The following is a 19,254-nucleotide window of genomic DNA, read 5'->3' as shown; positions in this document are numbered from 1 at the left end:
TCATTAAATTTTCTTGGCCTTGAGACCACAGATTCAAGTATCCGTAGCATTATTTTTCACCTGAAGAGCAAGCAACACAAATTAGTTTTCATTTTACCTCCTAAGACTAAATAATGAAAATCAAATTTACAGAGCAAGATTATCTTGGACCAGGAAAGCAGAAGACCTGTTATGTAAATCCTTGGTTTCTAACATCACTTTTGGAAATGTTTTTACCCACTCCATTCTTTTCAAGAACCACATAGTGTAAGAAGAGAAGTTAGGCTGGCAACCAGCAACAACTGGTAAGCCTACCAATAAGCAAACAAATTTAAGAAAAAGTATAATTCTGTATGTTTTAAGCACATTTAAAAGATGATATTCACTTGGCTCTGGGGCAGCAAGTTCTCTTTATCCTGTTATGGTATAGCCACCAGGATCAGTTGGAAGGGCTCCTTAGCATGAATGGACCATCCTGATATATTTCATTTCACTGACTTCTGAAACAATATGGTTGCTTATCTTCTAATATGTGAATCCTGTTGGCAGGGTAGCCTCTGGGGTAGTATCAAACGAATCATGAGCCTCTCCATCAGTACTTTACAGGAAGAAAGTATGGTCTTTTTGTAAGCACTGATTTGTATTATTAATAGATTCTGTGAATAGAAATAGTTTTGCTTACCTTAAGAATATAAATAAAATTAAATAATAACCTTAAATATCAAAATAAAGTAAAAAGCAAAATGGCTGTCTGAGGAGGCCTTACAAATAGCTGGGGAAAGAAGAGAAGCGAAAAGTAAAGGAGAAAAGGAAAGATATTCCCATCTGAATGCAGAGTTCCAAAGAATAGCAAGGAGAGATAAGAAAGCCTTCCTCAGAGATCAATGCAAAGAAATAGAGGAAAACAACAGAATGAGAAAGACTAGAGATCTCTTCAAGAAAATTAGAGATAACAAGGGAATATTTCTTGCAAAGATGGGCTCGATAAAGGACAGAAATGGTATAGACCTAACAGAAGCAGAAGATATTAAGAAGAGGTGGCAAGAATACACCGAAGAACTGTACAAAAGAGATCTCCATGACCCAGATAATCATGATGGTGTGATCACTCACCTAGAGCCAGACATCCTGGAATGCGAAGTCAAGTGGGCCTTAGAAAGCATCACTACGAACAAAGCTAGTGGAGGTGATGGAATTCCAGTTGAGGTATTTTAAATCCTCAAAGATGATGCTGTGAAAGTGCTGCACTCGATATGCCAGCAAACCTGGAAGACTCTGCAGTGGCCTCAGGACTGGAAAATGTCAGTTTTCATTCCAATCCCAAAGAAAAGCAATGCCAAAGAATGCTCAAACTACCGCACATTTGCACTCATCTCACATGCTAGTAAAGTACTGCTCAAAATTCTCCAAGCCAGTCTTCAGCAATACGTGAACTGTGAACTTCCAGATGTTCAAGCTGGTTTTAGAAAAGGCAGAGGAACCAGAGATCAAATTGCCAACATCCGCTGGATCATCAAAAAAGCAAGAGAGTTCCAGAAAAACATCTATTTCTGCTTTATTGACTGTGCCAAAGCCTTTGACTGTGTGGATCACAATAAACTGTGGAAAATTCTGAAAGAGATGGGAATACCAGACCATCTGACCTGTCTCTTCAGAAACCTGTATGCAGGTTAGGAAGCAACAGTTAGAACTGGACATGGAACAACAGACTGGCTCCAAATAGGAAAAGGAGTACATCAAGGCTGTATATTGTCACCTTACTTATTTAACTTATATGCAGAGTACATCATGAGAAATGCTGGGCTGGAAGAAACACAAGCTGGAATCAAGATTGCTGGGAGAAATATCAATAACCTCAGATATGCAGATGACACCACACTTATGGCAGAAAGTGAAGAAGAACTAAAGAGCCTCTTGATGAAAGTGAAAGAGGAGAGTGAAAAAGTTGGCTTAAAGCTCAACGTTCAGAAAACGAAGATCATGGCATCTGGTCCCATCACTTCATGGGAAATAGATGGGGAAACAGTGGAAACAGTGTCAGACTTTATTTTTCTGGGCTCCAAAATCACTGTTGATGGTGATTGCAGCCATGAAATTAAAAGACACTTACTCCTTGGAAGGAAGGTTATGACCAACCTAGATAGCATATTTAAAAGCAGAGACATTACTTTGCCAACAAAGGTCCGTCTAGTCAAGGCTATGGTTTTTCCAGTGGTCACGTATGGATGTGAGAGTTGGATGGTAAAGAAAGCTGAGCGCCAAAGAATTGATGCTTTTGAACTGTGGTGTTGGAGAAGACTCTTGAGAGTCCCTTGGACTGCAAGAAGATCCAACCAGTCCATCCTAAAGGAGATCAGTCCTGGGTGTTCATTGGAAGGAGTGATGTTGAAGCTGAAACTCCAATACTTTGGCCACCTCATACAAAGAGTTGACTCATTGGAAAAAACTCTAATGCTGGGAGGGATTGGGGGCAGGAGGAGAAGGGGACGACAGAAGATGAGATGGTTCGATGGCATCACCAACTCGATGGACATGGGTTTGGGTAAACTCTGGGAGTTGGTGATGGACAGGGAGGCCTGGCGTGCTGAGATTCATGGGGTTGTAAAGAGTTGGACATGACTGAGCGACTGAACTGAATTGAAAGATTAATTATTTGAAAAGTAGTTCCTATGTTTTTGAGTTTCATTATGACTCAGGCTTTTTACAGTCTTTAACTTTTAGTATTCTCTTTTTTTCATGCTCAAATGGTCACAGTTTAGCCACTGTAAGCTTCCTCTTGTGTCCTTTTGAGGGAGCCTCTGAATTTTCAAAACATTCTTGCTTTCCCTCTGGCAGTTACTGCTGCCTGCATCCCTCCCATTTCCTACCCTACTTCTACCCTTACCCCTCCAATCTGTACTTTATCTGCCTAAGTATGAAAATCAGGGATTCTGTCAAGAAGTCCTGGTTTCTTTCTCTTAGTGGAACACAGTATCAGAGACAAAAGTCTGAGAGCTAGAAGTGTATTTCAAGATTTGCTTTATGGAGTGACACTGTTCTTAGGCCATTTTAGTCAACTGAACTAGAAAATATATATGTAACAACATTAATTTTTACTGACTTTTTCCAACTGAATTTTAACATTAAGACATACCTACTTTAATTTTAAACCTCTCATACAAATTATAACTGCATTCCTTTTTGTAATAAGATAAACCATACAACTATTACTTTATCTAGAAATTGTGTATAATTATTGGTTCTGTCAATAACAGTTTATTAACATTCAAACTTAGCATAAAAGTATTTATACTATAACAAGGTTGAACATTATAATTGCCTTTGTATAATTTGACTACAGTCTACTCCAGTTAATGAACAGTCAAATTATCTTGTTTGAGGTTACCTGTAATTTTAAAAATTGTTTTGTTTTTAAATATATAGTTGCCTGATATACTGTAATTCTTTAATTTTAATTTGAGATTGTTGATGACAATTCTTTCTTGGTAGCAGCACTACAATACTAGAGTTTAAGGAAAGTCTGTTTTTTATTAGTATACTTTGTCAGATGGATGAAAAATATAAGCAATTAGATCTGTCACTGTCAAGAACTTTATATTAACCTAATGACTCATGTGGTTACATGCATAAGCTTTCTATATAAATTCTTTCTGATAAACTTGGTTTTGCATGTATAAGAAATTTAGAAATTTCCAGTCATTTAAATTTCTATGTAAAAAAAAATAATAAATTTCTATGTAAGACTTCAACTATTTCTATATGTTAAAAATATAACGCTTGCAAACTAAACTAGTTGGAAATATTTTGTTTCTTGGTTTACACATTGATTACCCAGAAGCATTAACTATAAAAATTGATTAAACTGTACATTAGTCTGTGCACTTTATTCTATGTATATTATATATCTAAAATCTCATATTTGTAACTGGTTTGCATAATACTTACTGGACATTAACACAAAGATTTTAAAAATCATGTTAAAAGAACTAGAATTAATAAAATTTAATTTTATCAATAGATGTTATTTTTATTTTAGTTAGCAGAGATAACTGAAGGCATACATAAACCAAGAGTTTTATTTACCAGTTTCATTATGCTACATCTTTTCATTGTGCCATTATGCCATAACATATGCCAAATTTTACTATTTTAAAGCACGAGGAAGTTAACATAAAACTGCATGAATATATCTAATTGAATAAAACTTCAATTCATAATAGGTGTAAAAACAATTTCTTCCACAATATTCATTTAAAAGAATGGAAATATATAAATGTATTGTTTTGTAAAAACTTCAACAGTTATACCTTTATCTGTTTCTGGAGAGATTTCCTAATTAGTAAAACTAAAGTGCATTAACTATTCTAACTAACAATTTTTTCCAGAAACCTTACACTAAAAAGGGGAGTGGGGCAAGAGTTTTGATGCAACTAAAAAGTGACTGCATGCCAAAAATAACAATAAAAAGCAATCACACTAATGCTAACATTAAAAAGCTTACTAGAAAGATACCTAGTTCTTTAGTTCCTTTGAGACTAAAGTTTTAAGAAATAAAAAAAAAAGTGACCCTAAATCTTGATCAAAGAATCAATAGCTTCTAAGCTGAATAAAAGGAAAACTAAACCACTCCAGCTTTTTCTTTGGTTAAAAAAAAGGAAAGGAGATACAATGCTTAAAAGATATATAACCTCAAATTTGGAAGCTTTAATATGAAAAGTCTTTACTTCAAAGGGTAATAAAATGTAGGACTGTAAGAAAGCTAGGTAATTTTAATATTTCTTTGGTAAGTTCCTTATTTAATGTAACAATTTAAAATCTCAAAAGAAAAGTGGTAAATCTTAAAACTTTTTAAAAATTTTACTTTTAAAAACGTATTCTTACGTGTTTTATTTGTGTGGTGATTGTGTAGTTATCACAAAATACAAAACTGGAATACAAAACTGGAAATTAAGGACACGTCCAAATCTATGCAGAATTTGGATTTTTGCACTTGAGGTCCATATAGCTAAACTTTTCAAGAACAGTATTGAACAACACATACATAAAATGTGAATATGGGACTTCACTTGAAATGTATTACAAACCAAACACTTGGAATCTTAAAACCTGGTTATTATAAAACTTACACAATACTGTAAAATCATAAGGACCAATAGAATTTTTCCATTAAAATGTTCTATGTATAGTCTTTAACTGCTGTAACTCTCTGACAACATTTAATATGAATTGTATTTTATTTTGACATTAACTTGGTTATAATTCCTGACATTCTTAATTATGAACCTGCAAACTAAAACAATTTTAAATTAATAGCATATGTATTAATCTAAAGACTTTTAAAAGACAAAAACTTGAGGTTTGGTATCAAACATTTTAAAGTAAAAAGAATGTTGCTAGTAAAATAAAGTACACTGGTTAATTACTTATAATAATAAAAAATTAAAGGGCAATTTTAAACAAACTCTCAAAATACTGAATTTATTTATAGTCTCTTTCTAATTTAGCATACTATGAATCACTACTCAGATAAAATTTTATCTAAATAACTTGAATAGATATCTGATAGTCAATTAAGACTTCTCTCTCCTTTCCAATAACTAGTACCTATCAACTACAAACTGGTATTTGCCACTCGCACTTGCCATCCACCTCTACAAGGATTAAATCATGTGCTGCTGCAGCTGCTGATTTTCAATACCTACCTCCCTCAAAAGGAGTTCAGGGTGGAGAACAGAAATGAGGCACCCTACTCAGGGAAAAACTGTCAGGACAGGTCTTCAGATAGTTAGATATTTTCAGGATCCGATTTTATGAGCCCAATTCTTGTATCTACTCATATTTAAAAAGCACTAAAATCCTTCGTGGTGATGAATGATCCTCATGACAGGCAGAAAACGTCACAAGACTAGCAGAAACTTTCTGGAAAAATATATGTCTGGTTGCATGTATTCCTCCTTCACCAAAATCACATATATACTGACCTTCCCCCCTGCCTCTTTGGAGCAATTTCTCCAAAATCTGAGGTGCTGTCTCCCAGGCTGCACTCCTCATTTTTTCCCAAATAAGACTTAACTCACAACGCTCACATTATGCATTTTTTTAAGTCGACATACTTTATACACAACTGGAAAATAATATAGACAAAACGACTGTAAACTTAATTCCAACACATTTTGACCAAAATTAAAAATAGGTTATCACACAATTCCTATGTGTGCTCTACTTAGGTAATCTTGTTTACTTGTAAAGCATAATGCCTCTTCCATAAGCCCCAAATAAAATGTTTTAAAACAATATATTTGGACTTCTACTTCCAAAAAGATAGACAATATGTATTTTTCCTCTATCCTTCCTACTAAAACAGTTAAAAATCCTGAACATTATATGTAAGACAAGCATGAGAGGAGAAGACTCTGAAAGGTGGGGCGATGAAGGTAGACCAACTAGGGACTTCAGGACCTGAGTAACAACACAGCAGTGAGTTCCTTGGGTTTTCTTTTTGCCATATATATCCTAGACTGGGAACTGGAGATGCTGACAATCCAAAAACACCAATGGACACAGACAAAAAAGGCTCAAAGAAAAAGACTGTTCTCTTCATGGCCAAAGGACCAGGAAAAGAGTAAACTAGCAAGACAGAAAAGGCAGGGCATATATGTATACCTATGGCTGATGCATGTTGAGATTTGACAGAAAACAACAAAATTCTGTAAAGCAATTATACTTCAATAAAAAATAAAAAAATTAAAAAAAACCAAAAGCACAGAAAACCCTGCAATCCTACCCTCACCAGCAAAGGCTGAGCGGAGGACATAGACTTTCACCCTCATCAGGTTTCATTAAGCTTCCCAATTCCTTTGCCCTTATCCCACAAAGTGCTGCAACAAATATGAATACCTCTTCTTTTCAAGTAGAGAAGGCCAAGTAAGGAGCTAGCACTTTCATCTCCTTCCTGTGGTAACAAGGCAACACTCTCCATCCACCACTAAAGTGGTGTCAGAGACCTATTTTAATCTGTAGCAAAAGAGTTAAATAAGGTCCAGAGTCTTACAACATAATACCCAAAATATCCAGGTTTTAATCAAAGGCCACTGGTCATTATAAGAACCAGGAAAAATCTCAATTTGATTGAGAAAAAAAAACCAACAGATGCCAACACTGAGATGATGCAGATGTTAGAATTATCTAACAGGGATTTAGAAGTAGCCATCATAAAAATGCTTCAACAAGCAATTATGGATTGTTTGAAACAAATGAAAAATAAAAAGTCTTAATAAACAAGTAGAAAATCTCAGCAAAGAAATAGAATACATAAGGATGAATTAAGTTTTAGAATTGAATAACACAATAACTGAACTGAAAAACTCAGTGGGTAGGTTCAACATCAGAATGGAGGGCAAAGAGGAAATAAGCAGTGAACTGGAAGACAGAATAACAGCAATTACCCAATCTGAATAAAAGAGAAAAAATGAAATGCAAACAAATGAAAAGAGCCTCAGGGTCTTCTGAGACTGTAACAAAAAGATCTAACATTCATGTCACCTGAGGCTTGGAAAGAGAAAAGAAAAAGGATGAACAGAAAAGCTATTCAAAAACATAATGACTGAAAATTTCCCAAATTTGGCAAAAGACATGAATTTACAGATTCAAGAATCTGAATCTCGAAACAAAATAAACCCAAAGAAATCCATGTTAAGATGTATCATGGTCAAACTTCTGAAAACTCTAAAGACAAAAAAATCTTGAAAGAAGCAGGTTAAATTACAATTTGAATTCTCAAGAGAAATCATGAATGTCAGAAGGAAATGGCATAATATTTTTCTTTTTTTTTTTTGCTGTTGCTAATTTTATTTTATTTTTTATTAATTTATTTATTTTAGTTGGAGGCAATTACTTTACAATATTGTAGTGGTTTTTGCCATACATTGACATGAATCAGCCATGGGTTTACGTGTGTTCCCCATCCTGAACCCCCCTCCCACCTCCCTCCCCATCCCATCCCTCTGGATCATCCCATTGCACCAGCCCTGAGTACTTGTCTCATGCATCAAACCTGGACTGGAGATCTGTTTCACATATGATAATATACATGTTTCAATGCTATTCTCTCCGATCATCCCACCCTCACCTTCTCCCACAGAGTCCAAAAGACTGTTCTATACTTCTGTGTCTCTTTTGCTGTTTTGCATAGAGGGTTATCGTTACCATCTTTCTAAATTCCATATACATGTGTTAGTATACTGTATTGGTGTTTTTCTTTCTGGCTTACTTCACTCTGTATAATGGACTCCAGTTTCATCCACCTCATTAGAACTGATTCAAATGTATTATTTTTAATGGCTGAGTAATATTTCATTGTGTATATGTACCACAGCTTCCTTGTCCATTCGTCTGCTGATGGACATCTAGGTTGCTTCCATGTCCTGGCTATTATAAACAGTGCTACGATGAACATTAGGGTACACATGTCTCTTTCAATTCTGGTTTCCTCAGTGTGTATGCCCAGCAGTGGGATTGCTTGGTCATATGGCAGTTCTATTTCCAGTTTTTTAAGGAATCTCCACATTGTTCTCCATAGTGGCTGTACTAGTTTTCATTCCCACCAACAGTGTAAGTGGGTTCCCTTTTCTCCACACCCTCTCCAGCATTTATTGCTTGTAGACTTTTGGATAGCAGCCATTCTGACTGGCGTAAAATGGTACCTCATTGTGGTTTTGATTTGCATTTCTCTAATAATGAGTGATGTTGAGTATCTTTTCATGTGTTTGTTGGCCATCTGTATGTCTTCTTTGGAGAAATGTCTGTTTAGTTCTTTGGCCCATTTTTTGATTGGGTTGTTTATTTTTCTGGAATTGAGCTGCAGGAGTTGCTTGTATATTTTTGAGATTAATTCTTTGTCCGTTGCTTCATTTGCTATTATTTTCTCCCATTCTGAAGGCTGTGTTTTCACCTTGCTTATAGTTTCCTTTGTTGTGCAAAAGCTTTTAAGTTTAATTAGGTCCAATTTGTTTATTTTTGCTTTTATTTCCAATATTCTGGGAGGTGGGTCATAGAGGATCCTGCTGTGGTTTATGTTGGAGAGTGTTTTGCCTATGTTTTCCTCTAGGAGTTTTATAGTTTCTGGTCTTACATTTAGATCTTTAATCCATTTTGAGTTTATTTTTGTGTATGGTGTTAGACAGTGTTCTAGTTTCCTTCTTTTACAAGTGGTTGACCAGTTTTCCCAGCACCACCTGTTAAAGAGATTGTCTTTTCTCCATTGTGGCATAATATTTTTCAAGTGATAAAAAGAAAGGACTATCAATCTAGAATTCTTTATCAAGGGAAAATATCCTTCAGCAATGAAAGGATAATCAAGACCTCTCAGATGAAGGGAAATTAAGATAAGTTGTTGCCAGAAGACCTATTCTAAAAGAATAACTAAATTAAGCTCATTAAACAGAAAGGAGGGCATCCTTAGTGGGTCAGCAGTAAAGAATCTGCCTGCAGTGCAGGAGACACAAGTCCAATTCCTAGGTCAGGAAAATTCCCTGAAGAAGGAAATGGCAACCCACTCCAGTATTCTTGCCTGGAAAATCCCATGGACGGAAGAGCCTGGTGGGCTATAGTCCAGAGGGTCACAAAACAGTCAGACACAACTGAGTTACTAAACAAGTGAATTCGCTCAGTTGGGTCCAACTCTTTGCGACCCCATGGACTATAGCTTGCCAGGCTCCTCCATCCACGGGATTTTCCATAGTGACTAAACAACAACATAAAAAAAGGAAATCATAAAAGAAGGAATCAAGGAATCCTGAACATTGGCAAGGAAGAAAGAGTAACAGAAGGAGCAAAAATATGGGAAAATTCAGTGAACTTTTCTTTTCCTCTTGAGTTTTTCAAACTATGTTTGACATCTGAAGTAAAATTATAATACTATCTGATGTGGTTCTCTATGTATGCTAAAGAAATATATATGACAATTAACAGTATGAATGAGAGAGGGTAAAAGAACATAAAGGGAGGTTAGGTTTCTACATTTCACTGAAACTGGCAAAATGCTGATACCAATAGACTGTAATAAGTTATGCATACATAATGTAATACCTAGGCAGTACAAAGAAATATGCTCAAAAACACTACAAGATAGAATCCTAAAAAATCCTAAATCCTAAAAAAAAAAAAAACCAACTATCTCTCTCAATATAAGATGAGTTCCCTTACAATCCCACAGAAGAAATGGAGTAGCCCTCATAATCAACAAAAGAGTCCAAAATGCAGTACTTGGATGCAATCTCAAAAACAGAATGATCTCAGTTTGTTTCCAAGGCAAACCAATCAACATCACAGTAATCCAAGTCTATGCCCCAACCACTGATGCCAAAGAAGCTGAAGTTGACCGGTTCTATGAAGACCTAAAAGACCTTATAGAACTAATACCAACAAAAAATGTTCTATTCATCATAGGGAATTGAAATGCAAACGTAGGAAGTCAAGAAATACCTGGAGTAACAGGAAAGTTTGGCCTTGAAGTACAAAATGAAGCAAGGCAAAGGCTAACAGAATTCTGCCAAGAGAACACATTGATCATAGCAAACACCCTTTTCAACAACATAAGAGACGAATTTACATGTGAATATCACCAAATGGTCAATACTGAAATCAGATTGATTATGCATTCTTTGCATCTGAAGATGGAGAAGCCCTATACAGTCAGCAAAAACAAGACTGTGAGCTGACTGTGGCTCAGAACATCAGCTCCTTATAGCAAAATTCAGGCTTAAACTAAAGAAAACCAGGAAAACCACTAGGCCATTCAGGTATGACCTAAATCAAATCCCATCTAAATCAAATCCCCTATGATTATACAGTGGATGTGATGAATAGATTCAAGGGATTAGATCTGGTAAACAGAGTGCCTGAAGAACTATGGACAGAGATTTGTAATACTATACAGGAGGCACTGACCAAAACCATCCCAAAGATAAAGAAATGCAAGAAGGCAAAGTGGTTATCTGAGGAGGCCTTACAAATAGCTGAGAAAGGAAGAGAAGTGAAAAGCAAGGGAGAAAGAGAAAAGGTATACCTAACTGAATGCAGAGTTCCAGAGAATAGCAAGGAGAGACAAGAAGGCCTTCTTCAATGAACAATGCAAAGAAAGAGAGTGAAAAAATAGAAGGGAAAAGACTAGAGATCTCTTTAAGAAAATCAGAGATATCAAAGTAACATTTCATGCAAAAAAGGACACAATAAAGGACAGAAAGGGTAAAGACATAATAGAAGCAGAAGACATCAAGAAGAGATGGCAAGAATACATAGAAGAACTGTACAGAAAAAGATCTTAATGACCCAGATAACGATGATGGTATGGTCACTCACCTAGAGCCAGACATCTTGGAGTGTGAAGTTAAGTGGGCCTTAGGAAGCACTGCTGTCAAAAAAGCTAGTGGAGGCGATGAAATTCCAGCAGAGCTACTTAAAATCTTTAAAAAAAAAAAAAAAAGGTGACGCTATTAAATATTAAAGTACTGCACTCCAAATGTCAGCAAATTTGGAAAACTCAGCAGTGGCCACAGGACTGGAAAAGGTCATTCTTCACCCCAATTCCTAAGAACGGCAGTACTAAAGAATGTTCAAACTGTCAGACAATTGTGCTCACTTGCCATGCTAGTAAGGTTACGCTCAAAATTCTTCAAGCCAGGCTTCCATAGTACTTGAATCAAGAACTTCCAAATGTACAAGGTGGGTTTAGAAAAGGCAGAGGAACTAGAGATCAAATTGCCAACATTCACTGGATCATAGAGAAAGCAACGGAATTCCAGAAAAACATCTATTTCTATCTCATTGATGATGCTAAAGCCTTTGACTGTGTGGATCATAACAAACTGTGGAAAACTCTCAAAGAGATGGGAATAACAGATCATCTTACCTGTCTTCTGAGGAATGCAGAAGACACACCTGTATGCAGGTCAAGAACCTTATATGGAAAAGCTGACTAGTTCACAATGGAGAAAGGAGTATGACAAGGTTGTATATTGTCACCTCGTTTATTTAACTTATATGCAGAGCACATCATGTGAAATGCTGGGCTGGATGAATTATAAGCTGGAATCAAGACAGCCAGGAGAAATATCAAAAACCTCAGATATGCAGATGACACCACTCCAATGGCAGAAAGTGCAGAACTAAAGAGCTTCTTGATGAAGGTAAAAGAAGAGTGTGAAAAAGCCGGCTTAAAACTCAATACTAAAAAAACTAATATCATGGCATCTGGTCCCATCACTTCATGGCAAATAGATGGGGAAAAGGTGGAAGCAGTGACAGATTTCCTCTTCTTGGGCTCTAAAATCACTACAGATGGTAACTTCAGCCATGAAATTCGAAGATGCCTACTTCTTGGAAGGAAAGCTATGACAAACCTGTTGGGAGCCGTTCTGGAACTACTGCCGGATGACAAAATCACGGCACCATTCAAGAAGAAATTGCAAAGTGGTTTCTCTCCTGGATCAGAACCTTCACTCCTTCCTGTTTCTATGCTTTTGTTGTGGCTAACTCTGTTTCATTCTTTGATGGCTGGAGTTGTAGGGGCTTCCATGATGAAGTCATGAGAGTCCAGGAAAAAGAAAAATGATCCCTTGCCCCAGAGAAACATTCCAAAAATGATTAAACCTACTGAGGCCCCTGGCTGGTGGGTCCCTAACACTCAGCCAGGGAATAAGGCCATGATCACTTGGAAAACAAGCCCTAAGCCTATTGTGACCTGGCCTCATGAGGAGATTGTTATTGATGACTGGAAAACTTGGGTCATGTATCAGGGAAAATTACAGAAACTAAGCCAATTGCCTTTTCTCCTCAGAATCTAAGCATAAACGGAAAAGAAATACATGAATTGTATTGTAGTTTCAAGGTAAACTGCAAAAGACTTGCCCCTGCCAGAAATAGTCTTGTATTATGTGGGTAGATGGTAAACAAGCCACCACTGACAATGGCTGTACTATGAGAAACTTTTACCCTTAGCCACCACTACAGTACTTATTCACTGAAGCAAGACGCTGTATTTGCTGTAGTAGCAGGCTATACAGAAAAAGTAAATGGAATGATATAATTCATAGACTATGTTCTAGTAAAATAAAAATAGGTTTTGGGGTAAACATGTAACCAAAATGTGACAACAGACTAGGAAGAAAACTTTTAACACATCTTAGAATCAGGGGATGTTGATCTGAATGGAAAAATATTGTAAGAATCATTACGTAGAAGAACATGTGTTACATAAATAGAGACTAAAGCAATAAAGATTATGGTCCTTGGGCCATCAAAAAACTCTCTGTCTCCTTTCCTTTCGCCGACGCCGTTAATCCCTTGGGGACCCCAGGACCAGCTGGAGCGGGACTCTGGCACAAACCTAGACAGTGTATAAAAAGCAAAGACATCACTTTGCCAACAAAGGTCCGTATAGTCAAAGCTATGGTCTTTCCAGTAGTCACGTATGGATGTGAGAGTTGAACCATAAAGAAGACTGAGTGCCAAAGAATGATGCTTTCAAACTATGGTGCTAGAGAAGACTCTTGAGAGTCCTTTGGACAGCAAGGAGATCAAACTAGTCAATCCTAAAGGAAATCAACCCTGAATATTCATTGGAAGGACTAATGCTCAAGTTGAAAGTCCAATACTTTGGCCACCTGATGCATTGGAAAAGACCCTGATGCTGGGAAAGATTGAAGGCAGAAGGAGAAAAGGGCAAAGAGGATGAGATGGCTTGATGTATCACCGATTCAGTGGACATGAACTTGGGCAAACTCTAGGAGATGGTGAGGGACAGGGAGGCCTAGCGTGCTGCAGTCCACAGGGTCACAAAGAGTCAGACACGACTTGGCGACTGAACAACAACAAAATAAGATGAGTGCTATCTGATCATGTGCTTAAAATGCAATTTATGTTTTTAAAAACTAAGGTCTTAAGCCCAATAATATCATTAAATAAAAAAACTGCCATAACAATAAATACCTGGTAAGTTAAAGGTAACAACAAAATGTTCAATATAACTGGGGGAAACAGTAGCTCAGTAAATAAGGAAAGATAAACTTTTAAACTTTTCAGATACAGACAAAAGTAGTTAAAGTTCAAAGGAATATGATTGGTCATTGCCCTTTAGAACTCATATGTTTTTATTGTAATCTTAACATAGTACTTGGTGATTGCACCCAATTTAAAACAAGAATCGTGGATGCTCATCTTTTAAAAGATTCAAATATAACTAGGATTTGTATTACCACAAGAATGAATGGTTTTGTCAACAAAGAATTTATGTATATAAAGCTTAACATATACCCACGCACTGAATCATTTACAGATGGGCCAGACTCTGCCTGAATGTCTTAGCTCTGGAGAACAAATTGCTTGTATTTTCCCATCCAAGTCATGAAATGAGCTCATAAAGAACAGACTTCCCATACTCTACAGAAGTGTTGCAAGTAAGAATTAATACCTGAAAGCTGTCAGCATGTAAGAACTTCCAGCTAAAACACCAACACCTTCAAATTAAAAGAAACTTGAATAACTGAGCTGAAGTACTTCCAACTCAAAGCTGTAATGACTATGCTTCATTAGTAGGGCATACTCAAAGAATGATCAGAAAAGAAAATGTCGCATCTTGTTATTCATGCAGCAGTTTTCCTATAATTTGTTAATTCAGATTTTAACTTATGCTGCCAGGTAAAACAAACAAGTAATTATGTTTATATTAATTAATTGTTCATGTTAAGGAAACAACTTCAGGGTTAGGTATAGGGGAAATGGGGAGAAAGACTGGTAAAAAAAAATACAAACTTTCAGTTATAAGAAAAATAAAGCCTGAGGATCTAATGTATAACATGGTAACAATAGTTGATGATACACACAAAAAGGTAAAGATGTGAGGTGACATGTGTTAATTAATCCAATGGTGGGAGTTAATATATATATTAATACATATGTCAAATTATCATATTGTACACTTTAAATATATTATAATTTTATTAATCAATTATGTCTCAAAGAAGCTGAAAAAAGAAGAAACATAACTTTATGGCTTTGTTCTTCTTGGTATTTATGTTTTGGGTTAATGTGTCTCTTCTCACACTGAATATAGATTCTCCCTGTGTGACTGTCTTGGCCTATTATAGGATACTAGCAAATCTGACGTGGCATAGGCTTTATAAAAACTTGCATATTGAGGGCTTATAAAGTTCTGTCTTGGAAGCAAGCTGCCATGATATAAAGACACTTGGGCTAGACTACTTAAAGATGAGAAGTCATGTAGAGAAAGACCCTGAAAGATGAGCAGCCATGTTGGATGTTCTCATCCAAACTGAGCTTCTTCAGTTCCACCACATGAAGCAGAACTGTTCAGCTGAGTATAGACAACCCACAGAATCATGAGAAATGATAAAATTTGAGGGTGGTCTTTTATGCTGCAAGAGAAAACCAAAATAACTAAACTAAATTATATTTTGAAAAAGGAATACAAATTTAGTTAAGGTGAAGAGTCAAAAATCAGAAAGTTATCTTATGAGTAATGTTAAAATTTAATCAGAACCCAAACAAATTCATGACCATGAAATATATCTCTTCTAGTTCTATTGAGTAAAATATCTTTTCTAGTTCTGTTGAGTAAAATGACCTAAAGAATAATATTACCTCAGCATTGATATATCTCCCAGGTACTCGGGTCTCTAACACCATGTACTATTTTGTCTTCTCAGAAGGATGGCTAATCCTATTCAGAACACAGAATATACAAAGTGGTCTTGGTACAACTGGTTACTGTCAGAAAACGAGAAGTCTTAAAAAACACGAGACCCTATGAAAAGAACACAGACAACAGCTCCAAAGAACAGAAAGACAGAATTTTTCCCATAAAATATTAATAGGCTAATGAAACTACTATACCCCCAAAGGCCACCCTCTGACATCTGCATTAGAAGACACGCTCCTCATTATCTAAAACATTAATGAAGTGTGTCATAATATTCCATTCACAGGTTTGAAAGACTCTCTCACGTGCCATGGCCTTGAGCCTTGAAATAGTGAAAAATGAACTTGCAGCACCAGAACCAAGTCAATTTCACCTTTTCAATGTTCTTGAAATAAAAGCAATCTGCTTTCCCTTTCAATTCCAATCAGCTGCCAATAGATATGAACATTTACTGCCTTACTACTTCCCTTGCCTTCTGTGGTCCATTAGGACTAAAGCCTTCCTAAAGACAAAGACAGATGCCAAAGAAGTACTGATGTTTTCAACAAATACAATAATATAATTCTTGTGATGTTTGTGTAAGATAACCTCAAAACTATCTTGTATTCTAAAAAAAATTGTTAAAGATGCACTTTTCCTTAAAAAAACCAATGTGTTTTTTATTTGGCATGAGGGAGCAGTTTTTTATATGGCTCTCTTGACAATACTGTTGGAAGAGCAGACATACGAAACAAAGAATACATACCTGATTTAAATCAAACACAATGATAAACCTGGTTTCACAGGAAAAGTAGCCATGTTAGCACTGCCCTACATATCCCTTAATCTACTTCTATGGAAAAGATGTAAATTACATTTTCTAAGATATCTTTGTGATCTATGACCTGTATATATATTTCCTTTTCTCTTGTATCATCTGTATCTTCACACAAAATCATTCCTTTTTCTGAGAAGCATCTTTTCATTTCCTACAAGCCTTAAGAAAGTTTAGGTTAAGAGAGTACAAACAAAGAGCACAGGCCATGAAGTTTTGGAGTTAGACAAGAGATCGCACTGAGTTGAGTATCTAGGTATTGCTCTCAAGCAGTCTCAGAGAGTACTGTGTGACAGTATTAATTTCAATTCAGCTGAAGTCTGCATATATATTAGTCAGTTGTGACCTACTGCTCTACAACTACCAAAATTCAATCTCTGGTGTTAGTAATAATGATCACTAGTAACAGCAAGAAAAGACAATTATCATCTTCAGTATGCTCTGTTCTTTACAGCAAAAAAAGAATTTTACAAAGACTTTTGTTTAAAACAACTAACAATCATTAAGTGCTAGTATTGAAAGGGCTAACTTTAGTTACCTAGGGCACTTTATTCAGAACTTTATCCACTACTATTTATGACTTCGGTTGTGCTGTGTTTTCATTTTTGAAATTTGTTAACTAAGAGCTTTTAACAAGTTTGAAATATAGCTCTGCATAACTAGCATGCACTTTAGTACTTTTTTCACACCTACTGTTAAATTTTATTTAGTTAGTTAAACCAAACCCCAACATCACTAGATACTACAATGAACTAAAGTTAGTCTAGATGAATAGGTCTCATAGTCTATCTGGAATACCAGATATCAGACACTTAAATACCTCACGGGTGTTCATGTGATATTAATATAGTAGTCTCAGCACCCCTAAATATGACCATATTGGTTTTCAGCCACTGGGGAGGGACAAGTCGTTAAGTCATAATTCTGCTCTGCTAAGGTTTTGAATCTTGTGCACCTGAGGATGCTCAGTGGGTGTGCATAGGTCAGCGAGTGTCCTAGACAGCTGTCCACAATCCACACACTCTCCCTGTTTAAACATGGGCTCCAAGTCTTTCTGTCAAGGGCCAGAGAGAGGATAGTTCAGGCTTTGCAGCCCATCCTGTCTCCCTGTCAACTACTGAACTCTGCTGTTAAAAGGCGGGAAAGCAACCTGGACAATACATAAAAGAATGGGCTGGCTGTGTTTCAAGAAAACGAACAATAAAATTGGTATTTCATACTTTTGCACATGTCACGAAAGATTACATTTACGGGGGAAAATGTAGCGAACAATGTAAAAACCATGCCCATCCAGCCAGGCAGCCATCCAAAACCCAGCCGCCCCAGCCTACTGGCCGCAGGTGCTCCCACCCTGCTTTACCACACCTGCAGCGACTCTCCGGTAAACGAGGCCAGGTGAACAAGGGTTGTCTCTGCCTGGGGTGAGGTCACTTGCGCAGTCCCAGGTGCCCAGCCCGGCTCACCCCAGCCACGCTTGGGACCCAAAGCCTGGATCACTGCCTCACCGCGCTCAGGTGGGGCGGATCAAAACTGGGACACAACTCGGCACCTGAGGCCGAGCCCCTGGAGAACGGGGTTTGGGAGGCATGTAGGACCAAGAAAAGGAAGAGCTCGGTCTCAGGCGGGCTCGGGAACCCCGGGAGGTTCCCCCACAAGTGTCCCCTGGAGTGGCAGCCGCCTTTGGCCAGTCACTCACTTCGATACGCTGGCAGGGACGAAGGCCATAGCAGCAGCCCAACTAGAAGGACTAAGAACTTCATGGGCATCATCCACAGCACTCCGCCATGCGTCGGGAACGTCCTGGGGCCACCAGGCCGGGTACCTCAGTCGGAAAGGGGAAGGGGTTGGCGGGATGACCGTCCTTCCTCAGAGCCCCGGGCGCCCCGCAACGGTTGTCCCCAACACGCAAGCGCAGAAGCCCTGAGGGTGGGAGGGTGGAAGGGATCGCGAATGGCCGTGGCCACGCCCCCATTAGCGCAGCACACAGGGGGTGGGGCCACGGCGCCTGGCCCCGCCCACCTAAACACGGTCGCTAAGCCTTGGAAGCCCTTATCAGGGGAAGGCAGGGGAAACTCTTGATGCCCAGTGGAATATTGAGGCGTTAAAGGGTGGGTGTGGTGGCCTTGGCATATTCCAGGAACTGGACTTGTTGCTGTGCCTAAAACAAGGCCCCTGTGCAGAAGCAAGTGACTGGTGGAAAGACAGACAAATAACCTGGCCGTTACAACAACTTGGAAGTGTCATAATGGAGAAGCATAGTGGCCCAGCCATCTGAAGTTAACAACTGACTAATTGAGAGCAGTCATTGAAGATGATCCTCTTATAGCTACAGGAAAAGTTGTCAAAGAATTCAATGTCAATCATTCTACTGTCATTTGGCATTTGAAGCAAATAGGAAAGGTGAAGCTAAAGCTAAAGGCAAAGGAGAAAAGGAAAGATAAACCCATTTGAATGCAGAGTTCCAAAGAATAGCAAGGAGACATAAGAAAACCTTCCTCAGTGGTCAATGAAAAGAAATAGAAGAAAACAATAGAATGGGAAAGATGAGATCTCCTCAAGAAAATTAGAAATACCAAGGGAACATTTCATGCAAAGATGGGCTCAATAAAGGACAGAAACAGTATGGACCTAACAGAAGCTGACAACATTAAGAAGAGGTAGCAAGAATACACCAAAGAACTATACAAAAAAGATCTTCATGACCCAGATAACCATGATGATGTGATCACTCACCTAGAGCCATACT

General features: G+C 37.5%; 1 protein-coding gene across 2 annotated transcripts in view; it reads right to left on the bottom strand.

The window, feature by feature from the left end:
- Positions 1 to 19,254, bottom strand: part of SPESP1 (sperm equatorial segment protein 1) — a 128,484-nt gene that overhangs the window by 10,941 nt on the left and 98,289 nt on the right. Inside the window, exon 1 of one of the 2 annotated variants that reach the window (XM_081511928.1) lies at positions 18,205 to 18,408. The exons of the other annotated variant lie outside the window; for it this stretch is intronic. Coding sequence (XP_081368054.1) covers positions 18,205 to 18,277 — 73 coding nt within the window. The 5' untranslated portion in view covers positions 18,278 to 18,408. Of the gene's footprint in view, positions 1 to 18,204; positions 18,409 to 19,254 lie in introns of those variants that run through there. 2 annotated transcript variants of the gene reach the window in all.

Source organism: Giraffa tippelskirchi, chromosome 7 (assembly GCF_054371585.1).
Source record: "Giraffa tippelskirchi isolate mGirTip1 chromosome 7, T2T-mGirTip1v1.2.pri, whole genome shotgun sequence".
Classification (NCBI taxonomy): Eukaryota; Metazoa; Chordata; class Mammalia; order Artiodactyla; family Giraffidae; genus Giraffa; species Giraffa tippelskirchi.
This window is presented reverse-complemented; position numbering and strand designations above follow the sequence as displayed.